The 12,220-nt window shown below is 39.5% G+C and overlaps 1 protein-coding gene across 1 annotated transcript in view; it reads right to left on the bottom strand.

The window, feature by feature from the left end:
- LOC107754019 (cAMP-specific 3',5'-cyclic phosphodiesterase 4C) overlaps window positions 1-11,983 on the bottom strand; it is a 47,022-nt gene extending 35,039 nt beyond the window's left edge. The window contains 1 exon segment of the mRNA XM_074560227.1: window positions 10,855-11,983. Coding sequence (XP_074416328.1) covers window positions 10,855-11,150 — 296 coding nt within the window. The 5' untranslated portion in view covers window positions 11,151-11,983.
- Window positions 11,984-12,220: the final 237 nt, after the last annotated feature.

The following is a 12,220-nucleotide window of genomic DNA, read 5'->3' as shown; positions in this document are numbered from 1 at the left end:
ATAAATTCACTGAGGATGCAGTAATTATATTTCTCTGTGAGCCGATTCGTTGGACCAAGTGATAATGTTGTCTAAATGACTGATGTTTAGCATGGAGGCGTGTATTTGCGAGCTAATTCATTATAGGTTAGTACAAGCAAACGCAATATTGTCTTGGATCATGGTTCAGTGTGACAGTCGGAGCCATATTCTGCTGATACCGCAGCCATCTGTCCTTCCCCAGTGAACAGGAATGCCACTTTCTCATAATTACCCTGTGGGTTGAAGCCAGTCTATCTAGGGGTTACAAATCCCTGGTGACATTGTATATCAGGTAGGACAACAGGAAACCCTGCCTCAAACATAACAGGTGGATCGCTCTTCATATCTCTCAAACCCCAGGTGTGTTAATGCACTCGGCTCAGCTCTGATTTGTTTGCCGTCCTCAATTTGAACTAGACTCTCCCCAGTGTGCTTTCTGCTGCCCAACCTACATTATCTCACCCGTCTATTGCTCTGACAACGGTCTTTGTGATGTCTCTGGTGTCATTGTGTGTGTGCATGAGAATGAGTGTGTGTAAATGCATATGCGAGGATCTGTGCGGCTGACAACTCGGTGACACAAGTGTGTCGGTCTCTCTCAGAACTGCCGTCCGTTGAGACAAGAGTCCACAGTGCTCACGCACACGCATTCAGACACGCTTACATACTCAGAGAGGGTCCAAGATCCCTTGACGGATGTCACTACACACAGCTTATCATCGAAATGGGAAAATGGGAATGAAGGCTGCCGCTGTAGAGCAGGTTGATTCAGGATGTCTGTCTGATAACGCACAGAATTCAGGACTCCTCACACCTCCACACAGATCCTCGCGGAATACTGCTAAATGCGCTAATGCTAAACAGAAGACTGTGAGAATTTACCCCTTTGCAGACAACCAAAGGCAACTTGGGAATTTAAAATGTCTCCTTGCATCAAGAAATACACTGGCAGAGAAACATTATGTCTATGGCTTTTTGTCCATATTAGCATATGAAAGTGAGGGTGGGGGTTATTTATGAGCCGGTTATATTATGGCTAAACTAGACTATTTTACCTGGCATTGAAGCTGCATGAAAGAGGCAAATATTCATATAAAATAACACAATGTACTTGCACAGTGTACAATGTACTTATTTGCACAATGTACTTAACAATTTAATCATTTTATTTTCATTTAAATGAGAATCACATTTTTACTGATTGGTTAAAATGTTTTAATCTCCAGCTCTAACCTGCTGTGAACTTTCTGAAGCCCATCGGATTATGTTTTCTAAGTAATTTAGAAAGAGTAACAGAAAACATTTCAGCACAAAAAAAAAGATAAATAAAAAGAAAAGTATTTAACAGAGCAAAAATGCCTAAAATAGCATCACTGTCTCCATCAGAGATAGCAGTTTAGCTTTTGCCAGGCTTTGCAGTTCGCCACTGTGTTTTAGTGCTAGTTGGTATGAAGGTACTTTTTATGCAATGGTTTCAATTGGTAGGGATTCTGCTACACCATTTATGCCATGGTGTAACTCTAGTGAGATTTTTAAAAATCAGTTTAATTGATTATAATGTGAGCGATTTAGTTTAGGCTCATTGTGCCACACCATTCAGGTTACTGCTGCAAAGAAACTTATTAGATATTCTGATGTGTGTCACCGCAGTGCATATATTGGCTATTATACAATGTGTTCGAACATGTCTCATCCAATCTTAATTTATATAGCATTATTTTGACTATTTGGTTTTTAACTCAAGTTTTAATAATTTAAAGCAGATTTTTTACACTAATTCCAGATGTATCATTAACTTCTTATCAATGATCTTTTGATTTACATCTAGTGTATATATAAGTATCAATATAAGTTGTATAAGTGTACTTACTGTATGTAAATAAAGTCAGTCTGCTTCACTGCAAAAGCAGGTGTTCAGCAGCTATGTGAATCTACCCCATCAGCATCTGCCACTTACTTCAGACCTAAATAATGCTAGAATTCAATCCTCTAATCATATATGATACAGTAGATGTTGTGTAATGTGGAAAAGCTCCTGGTTTCACTCTTCCAGGCATTAGGCAGTGAGATATGAGCAGGTCAAAAGAGGGTGAGCACGGTGCAGCTTAGCCTGTTGGTGCACGAAGAAAAACAGATGTCGCTAACCGTGACATCACATGGCCAAACCTGAGGGCCAACGTTATCCGTGAAGCTGGATGCCTAATGCTTGCTCATTAAAGCACTCGACTGAGCTACAGTAATATGAAGGTTAGACAAGCTAGGAGCACATTATGTCTCTCATATAGGAAACAAAAGCCTTAAAGGAACACTCCAGGCTGAATGCAACATAAAGGGTTAGTTCACCCAAAAATGAAAATTCTGTCACCATTTACTCACCCTCATGTTGTTGTTTTTTTTTTTCAAAGACTGAAAAATAAATGAATGGGAACTGGAGCTTTCACGTTTTTATTTTCCATGGAAGAAATTCATATTGATTTGGAACCACATGAGCTTGAGTAAATTCATTTAATTTTTTTGCTGTCTATCTTTAAGCTCTATCCACAGCAACTGTGGCATCCAGTTGATTTCCACAATTAATAATACTGAATTGTCTCTGACAAAATGCATTAAAAGTAATGCACTTACAATGGAAGTCCGTGGGGAAATTGAACAGTGCCAGAATAAGCATGAAAAATATACAATTAGCCCCTGCCCCTTTAATCAACAACACTAAAGTGCCCCTTTATCTAAAGTAACTATACAAATAAAGTGTTGCCATGCTTTCTTTATTACCTAGATTTAAAAGAAGAGTTCCATTCTTACCAAATAACAATTTGTACAAGCAACATGTATATCTCTAATTTTCATCCTATTATAGCAGATTTTTACCAGTGTCAGATGTGAGATGGATGGCTATGTAAATGCATAGTTTCCTCCAGATATTATATACCTATTATCTCCTTGGTTTTGCCTCATTTCTCCACATCTGGAGTAGAGCATGCGCATTTGAAGAGGGTCTCATGCTGCAAGCATGGAATAATCCCATTAAACATTTTCAGAAGCTTTAACTTGTTAATGATCGTGTAGATTTCAGATAGCCAGGCTAATTACACAGAGCAGAGATAGAGCAGAGGGAAACCGCAGGTATCTTGAGAGCAGGCGGATTATAGCAGTCTGGGTGTGAGCTAAAAGGCTGGTGCGCTACTTTAAAGTGTCGTGGGGAACTGATGGATTGCACAGAGAATGCAAGGGCTTTGTGAAAGGCAGCAGTATCATTTACAGGGCTGTACCCGCAGGGAATGGGAGAAGTAATGAGTGACGGCAGAAAGTCTAATGGCGGGCAGTTCATTCAGCCACTGGGAAAATGGAAGAGAGGGGGAGAATTAGATGAGTTTGCCGGTGCTCTGATGATCTCTGCGGACATGCACGGGAGTGGGAAGAAATGATAGATTTAAAGATAGGCCAGCGGTGTGATTAACTCAGCGGTGAGTCTGAGCAAAGTGCGTGAGAGACAATGTAAGTGGCAATGCCTGGGGAAGAAAGAAAGCACAATGGGGAGCACAAAAGGCGACTGGAGAAAAGAGAAAGCAAGGGATACGGAGCGAAAATCAGACAAATAAGATGATAAGGAGGAGAGAGAGAGAAAAGCAGCGAGCGGACGGCTGAGATCGAAGTAAAGAATCATACGGACTGCGTGATGTGGAGGGAGGACGCTGAGAAGAGGAAACACAGGCACGCATATGCTCAAAGCCAGAGATATGAGTGAGAGACACTCATCCGTCAAAAGAGGAAGGAGGGGCCAAAGCCACCAGACAATAACAGAGACTCAAGTGTCGGTGGGTTTCAATAAATCAGCGAGGGATCGTCAGGGTAACAAAGATGACATTTGAAAGAAACAGAAAAAAACACTCAAACACAGGATGTGAAGCATGTTGAGTGCACAGGCTGGTGAATGAACAAATATGCTCAAACCAAGAGATATGAGTGAGAGACACTCATCCGTCAAAAGAGGAAGGAGGGGCCAAAGCCACCAGACAATAACAGAGACTCAAGTGTCGGTGGGTTTCAATAAATCAGCGAGGGATCGTCAGGGTAACAAAGATGACATTTGAAAGAAACAGAAAAAAACACTCAAACACAGGATGTGAAGCATGTTGAGTGCTTTGAAGTATGAAAATTCTGAGAATCAAGAGGGCAGCAAAGGCAAATAAATGTGGAGCCTAGGTAAGCAATATATGGGAGGATAGATTGCATTTTTCGGCAGCGAGGAAGGAGAAGCAGATGCCTTGAGATGAACAATAATAATGGCCATTAGTATGTACCTATGGACTGGTTTGCATGGGGTACAAAGTATATTTACACAATGTGTTACATCTGAAACACCAATGCAATTGTTGAGTTAATTAATCACAGGTGTATCTAATTAAGCAGTTAACGATCTTGGCAGCTTTCCAATAGACTGTCAAATAAACACAGCATAGTTCGTCTACAGATTCAGTTCTAGGTGCAACAAAGCAAACCGGACCGAGTAAGAGGCAACGGTAGACAAAAGGAGAAATCGAAAACCAGCCAGTGACAGAAAATAATATACACTAATAAACTAATAAACAACAACTATGAACAATGCGACTTACAGGAAATCTGTGGGTTCTCAGAGATGGCAGCTAATTGAAAGTGTAAATCCACTAAACATTTAACAGCAATAAAACATATTTGCCTCAGCATATTAAAACAACAAACTGCACATCAGGGAATGAAACTTTCTTTTGCCTTTTTGGGCAAAATTTATCTATTTTACACAAGCACAAAATGTAACCATAGCAACAGAACTGCAGGATGAGCTGTTCCTCTGTTCAGTGTCGGTCATTCTCTCCTCAGTGGTAACTTCCCAGAGTGCACTGGGGTATGGGACATGCTCAATAATGCTACCTCCTTCCCAAGGTAAGGTTGCGGAAGGCTTCACAAATTCAATTTATGTGAAAGAAATAAAAGCTGCCAAACAGCCTTTGTCATTTGAGAAACGGTACTGCACGGCGTCCTATCACCTTTTAATGACTGAAAGCAGAGCCGGTGAGTTTGGGAATATGAGTGACAGTTCAATATTTCAGTGGGAGGTACGGTTAAAAAGGCTCAAAATCAGTACAAGCTATGGCTGGAAGGGAGTAAACAGGAGGATGTGATTATATTGAATAGTAAATCAAAACTGCTGCCACCGACAAAAATGAAAATGTGAGTAAAGCTGAACGATCAATCTTCAGTACCAAAGGTGTTCAAAACTCTATTTGGTGTCATGGTGTTTCTAATAAATCATTCATCATGCTTCCTCTAAAAATTGGTATATTAAAAAGTAACGGACAAGCGTATATAGGTGGGGAAAATACTAGCGACAGTCCTTAAAGGGGTCATATGATGCTGCTAAAAAGAACATTATTTACAATGAAGCACACAGCGTCTTCAGGACATGGCGGCAGCGGCAACAATACTACAGCGAGAATAAAAGTTATGCTTTCTTTCTTTGCGTGAACATTTGGGTGGCGTTATGCAAATCTTCCCACATAGTGTGGTAGATATGTGGGGGCGTGTTCGAACGAGCCGTTTTAGGTAGGTGTGGCTAACTCTTAACTTTTATAAAGAATATCTCTTTGGATTTGAGACTTTAGTCTTTGCAACTTTACAGATCTTCTTTATGCACCAAGAGCTTGTAACAATCTAAAGAGAAAGGAAAAAATGAAATCGCATCATATGACCCCTTTAAAAAAATCATCAGAGAGAACAATGGGCTTCTTTTGGCCCAAAGGGTCTGAGAGGTTGAAGATCCTGAGAGAACTGCTGATTAGTTGGTGTGCTCACTCAGTCACATCGCCTCCAATGATTGAACTGAGAGCAGATATGCCCCTATGGGTTTACTTTCCATTTTATTTAAAGTCTTCTAGAAACTCATATAAGATGAGACTGTTCCTACAAACATCTACCTGGAAATGGTTCAGACTCTGTCAACAGTGCTTATTTAAAGGAATTAATTTAAACTCAATCGACAGCACTCGTGGCATAATTAGGGCCCTAACAAATGTGTTTTATTTTTTCCCCAAATTCTATTTTTCTGGATTTTGATTTAATGGTTTAATTAAATCAATTTTTAATAATCAAAATGATGTCTAATGAATTGAATTCATAAAACTTTAATAATTTAATAACTTATTGAACATTTAAGAATAATAGTTCCCTATTAAATGTATTATTTTTACATTCTGTGGTGTTTTTTCTGGATTCTGTGTTTTACGATGTAATACAAATGTATTATTACAAACAATGGTAATAAAATCAGTGCATAAAACTTCAACCATTTAAATGTTTTAAAATGTAATAAATGAAATTTGAACAATACCTTTCATTTTTTGGCAAACAAAGAGCTGATGTTTACTGTTTAAATTAAAACATGGACCAAAAATAAGTATTATTTGGTATTCCTTAAAAATGATTAATAATAAAATAATAAACTATTTTTTTTGTTGTTGTTATGAGTTTGAAATGTACATTTTGCTGTACAATAGTAATATATTTTTGTCTTTTTTTTTTTTACATTAAACAGAACTTATTTTGTCTTAGTAGTTTTATTAAATGAAATGGTGAAATGCTTGTGAAGTGAATTCTTAGAGCAGCTCTGGAGAGTTTTGTCATATAGTGGCAGATGCTGAAAACACCACAAGTGTCATACCAGCTTTAACTATATATCAAAATTATGCCACAACTGCTGTTGATTGAGATTAACTTGCACTGAACCCTGAATATTCCTTTAAGGGTGATATAAGTCTGTCACAAAAGGTCATGAACGTCATCATCCTCAAACACGGCAAAACATGAGGCATTAGTGTACCATTGGGCATGCAGCTGTGTATGAGGTTGATTTAAGTTTTGCCCCAGGCTCAGCGGAACAGATGGCATTGAGGGGGTCCTCTGGACTCAAAACAGTATATTACTTAAACTCAATAAATACACATTGGGGGCAAGGCACCCTGCTTAGAGCTCCCATTAAAGGGCTGCCGGGATATCTGCATAAAAAGAATAAATATAAAAATTTGTCACTGCCACGAAGATCCCAACCCCCCACCCCACCAACTCTGTGATGTGACCATACATGCAAATTGCTCATTATCATCCACGTCTTACTCTAAAGCCTGCAGCAATGCATGCACAAATACATCCGCACACAAACATACATCTACATACACACTATCCTATCCATACATAAGTGAACAGGCTGATAAATAGCAAAAATATGCATATTTTAAAAGCATACGATGTAAGAAAACTGTTTGAGATATTAGAAATATCAGGTTTTTCATCAGTTTTGATGTCAAAACGTAAACAGAGATGCGCACAAGACAATGAATAAGCTGACAATATCATTACAGGTATTTACATACAAAAAAATATGGATCATTTACTGTGTACTCATATTAAGCAATACATACTATATAGCAAATCTCGGCTGTGTACTTGTTTATGTTGTCGCAAAATGAAAAGTGGATTATCGCTCAGCTCTGTATATAAAGTTGGATTATATCCAAATTTATCCACGTACATATGATGTGATGGCAGAGTGATCACAAGATGCAAGGCAAAAGTTTTGTGTTGTTTACAGAAAGGATGTGCGTTCTCATCTTTTTTTCTATTATCATGTTGCGCTGCATGTCTGTTTTTCTTCAAAGCACCGACTTAGAATGCCTAATGTTGGTTTGATTGCTTGTGTTACATGATAAAATAAATAATCTTGCTTACCTGATGTAATAGATTTAATGCGAGTGCGGTTCGGGTCGCGACTCGTGGTCTTTATGTCAAACGGTTCTGGTCTGGTACAGAATTAAATTAGTGCTGCTGTCAGATAACGGGTCAGGTGTTCTGTTAAGTACTGCTGGTGCACGTTTACCAAACAGGACCCGTGCAGGCTTTAAACTGCTTTGCGTCTCTCCATCAGATAACCCCATGTGCGTGATGCGCCATTACAGGTAGGCTATTTCCCTAAACCTCCACACAGCTCGTATATTTTTCCGTCAAGGGGTGAGAACGTAATGATTACGAAAACGATTATTTATTTTTGATAATTATTATTCTATTTCAGTTCGTTTTTCAATAACTGTTGTTAGTTTAGTTTCGTTTTAGTTTTTCAATTATTTTGACGTTTTTATTTTATTTCAGTTTATGAAATAGTTTTTTCATCAATCGTTTTAGTCTTAGTCTTAGTTTTAGTTTACGAAAATAACCTTGATTCACACAAACACTAAACTCCATCATGGTAACACACATGAAACTGAAATAATGCAATAAACATTCATTTAACAACATTAGGTGTAACACACAACCCTAATATACAAAACTGATAAGAAAAAACTAAGAAGAAACATAGTTATTTCAACAAAAAAAACATCAAATTTGAAATGTAACTCAGGGAATTCTGGGAATGTGAATTTATTCATTTATACGGTTATTCACTGTAAATTATATGGTCTTTTTCACTTCCAAAAATGGTATACTACCGTAAAATTAATGTCCAATACATGTAATGTTTAATACAGTTTTTCACCGTGTAAAGTAGGGGAATTTACTGTTAACCATTTAACAGGTTTTTACTGTATCATTTTTACAGTCTTTTACCGTAAAATTCACGTTCATTTTTTACAGTGTACAGCATACTCATATAAAATAATATATAATACATAGCAAATCTCAATTTCTTCACTTTTATTTAGTTGCAAAATTTAACTATATTATCGCCAAGCTCTGTTTGTATATGTAAACATAGATACAGTATACTTGTGTAGGGCTATATATACACACTATACAGCATATGTCAACAGCTTGATTGCTTGTATTGTTGCAAAATGCAAACTATATTTTCGCCCAGCTCTAATCTGCTAAATGCGACTATATGGCATCACAATATTAAGATATTTTAAACATAATACTTTTTCTGTAAAGCTGCTTTGAAACAATGTGTAATGTGAAAAGCGCTAGGAATATAATGGGCATATCAGGTTTAGCTTAAACTGGTTATGACCAGTATATACTCAATAAAAAAGAAAACTGTTTAAGCAGTTAATGTGACCTTACATTGCCAAGTTATTAAGAATAATCCGTTTAGGATTATGCATGTAAACACACTTATTGACACAACACATACTGGACGACCTATGGAGACCTATGTCTTTGCTGGCAGATCATGTTACAAAATGTGATCAATGCGATGAGAAAGTGAGCAGATAGACATGGACATCTCACTCTGCTTCTTGAGACATCACATCAGCAGAGCCACACGCACACACACACACATCTTTATCTGTCTCTCGCTGTCTATTTCTCGCACTGTGCCGCCCGCCCACAGTAGAAGCCGGACAGTTCGAGTCAGTGCTGCTGCACTAATTCTTGGACTGGCTGTGAGCGTGTCCTGGGGAAGGGAATACAAATCAGGCTTTACTATACAGTAAGGCAGAGCTGGCCTGGCTCCCAGGAGCCTGCCGTGCAGGCCGTCTGTGGCCTAGGCAAAAGTTGACAGGAAGGAAACCGGAGCCTTCGGCTCTCAGCCTCCACTGGGGCTCATGGCCCTCACAGAAGCGGATTATTACTGTAATAATCACCCAATTTGGTGAGGCGCCACTCAACAGAACGGCAAATTTCGCCTCTTCCAGCACTAACATCAGTCTGTATGCGCATCAGTCTACGTACAAGCACAGCAAGCAACACCCACACTTATCCTTGAGGGTAAAAGCAGTGTATTGTATGCTACAGCATATCGTGCAAACCCACAAAATCGACATGAATGTCAGGCTGACAAATGTGTTTCTCTGTATAAAACTAATTCAAGTTGATTATTTATAACAGCGCTACACAGTGCTGTGGTAGTTCAATTCAAAATCCAAGGAATACAGTGCTTCTGGTGTTTCTGTGCATGCTTTGGCTTTTTGGCCAACATTATATTACATGTATACACTTGTAAAAAAAAATCCAAAAGGGGTGATACCATAGTAGAAAGATTTTTGCATCTCCAAAGAACTATTCAGTGAGCTTTTCCTTAAAGAGACGTCTTTCCTTGAAGACCATTAATCTAAAGAACCTTTTTTTCCACTATAAAGAACCTTTTGTGCAATGGAAAGATTCTATGAATGCTAAAAGTTCTTTGTGGAACCATTGATGCAAATAAAGTACCTGTATTTTTAAGAGTTATTATATATCATCATATTAAAATGTTATTATGAAATTTATAATTCTAAATAAAGCCAGAAGAGAGAGACAGAATCACTAATCTGTTCACTAAAATCATAGCATGCTATTTGTCTTAATTTGATTTGATGCTGAAGTGCTTGATTAGATTATGCTATTTTTTTTTGGAACACGTATATGGTGTCTGCACGTGCCAAGAGCGAAAGCGCATATGCCATGATCCAAATATTCTCAGACCGGTGCTTTTTCTTTTTTTTTTAACGTTGTACTTTATCAGTCACACTAGACTTAGTGGTGTCCACAACATGTGTGCTTGGGCTCTCCAAAAACCCTATTACATGCGCTTCTTCTACACTTTTAATCCAGCTCATTAGCATTATTAGTAATCGGTTATGCCATCAGCTGCTCATAACCGGTCGAGATTACTTCGGGGGGTCACGTTCGAGGCATTTCAAACTCACGCTCTCTGAGAGATGCTGGAGCAGTTACGCATAACGCATCATCAAGGATGCCCACGCGTCCCGCCTCTCCACACAAAGCACTATTAACCCTTCCGACATCATTATTATCAGTTTTGTGCGTCCATCACACAGAAATAGCTCGTTTGTTCACACGTAATTAGTCACTCGGCGTTCTTACCGCTTGTTCCCAGCGCAGTTGCTCATGGACGCGCTGGTGGTTCCTTGGAGCGACGATGGCCAGGACATGCGGGACTTCTTGAGCCCCGGCCGGTCACTCGTGTCCATGGCATTCGAGCGCTCCATCTGTCGGTGGTGATGTCGGTCGGTGTCCGAGTAACCGCGATGTTTGATTTTGATGGGGGTCCGTGGCTGTCTCCACAGATGCTGGGGAGGCTTGAGGGTCGCCTGTCCCTCCCGGGGAACCGGCAACGAAAGAGACAGGCTCTTTTTAGAGCAAGGTGGCAGTTCCATCATAGTGCAAAATTAATCGATGTACGGAACGCAACGTGTTAAGGGGAATAAAAACAATATGGCTATTTATTCGTTAAGAAATCAACCCGTCTACTGTCCGTAACTGACTAGTCTCCATGTCTAACAGCGGAATGTATTGAAAGCAGGTCCAAAGGCAATAAAGATTCAGTGCTTTTGTGGGAACTAATCACAGTGTTCAGATAACAGGTGATGGCGCAATGTCGTCCTGTCTTCTTGTCATCTCCGCAATTATGTCGATGGTAAATCCAAAAAGTTCCTGTGTATCAGAGAGGCTCCACTTTAAAACATCACAAGGCGTCGTAGCATCCGCGCCGGTGAAGCTCTTCCCCTGAAGTTTGTCATAGCGCGTCGGGTCACTTATGTTCAGTAGGGATTTATTGCTTTTATCAACCCTCCAGACTGGTTTCCTGCCGCGATTATTGCTGCTAAAGACCGCACGTGCCTCTCCAAGCTCTGGTGTCTCCAACTGGAGCCATGAGAACTCTGCGATGAGGAGCAATGTTGTATATATGGAACTAACGGCGACTAAAACTCAAGCTCGCTGTAACCTCCATTAAAACCTCGCCGCGAACAGTTTCATTACGCGAATCATGTTGAATTTTGCCTGGAGCACAGCGCGCGTGGGATGATGGATGTATGAGAGATCCATGCACGCGGCATTTTCGCGTCCTCGCTTTCCTCTTTCTTGAAGCATTCGTTCAATTCCGCGAAATCATGATTGTAAGTCAAAGTTCACCGATCTTCGTGCTGTACTTTAGTTAGTTTTGCCGTCTTATCTCGCTCGTATCAATCAGTTGTCGACAGATGTTAAATAATGGCATTTGAGAAACTCTCTCTCTCTCTCTCTCTCTCTTCATTTAAGAGTCCTCTCTCTCTCTCTCTCTCTCTCTCTCTCTCTCTCTCTCTCCATTTAAGAGCCCGCGCCTCGATGCAGTTTTCTCGTTCACTTAGACGAGATGGACCCAAACAGCTCCAGTCGTCACTACTTTTCCCCTATGCATTGATTTCTCATGTTATTGCATTAAGTAAACATATCGATTTGACCATTAATG

Source organism: Sinocyclocheilus rhinocerous, unplaced genomic scaffold (genome assembly GCF_001515625.1).
Source record: "Sinocyclocheilus rhinocerous isolate Xijiao unplaced genomic scaffold, SAMN03320098_v1.1 scaffold292, whole genome shotgun sequence".
NCBI classification, from domain to species: Eukaryota; Metazoa; Chordata; class Actinopteri; order Cypriniformes; family Cyprinidae; genus Sinocyclocheilus; species Sinocyclocheilus rhinocerous.
The sequence above is the reverse complement of the archived record's forward strand: the minus strand, read 5'-3'. Positions and strand labels throughout refer to the sequence as shown.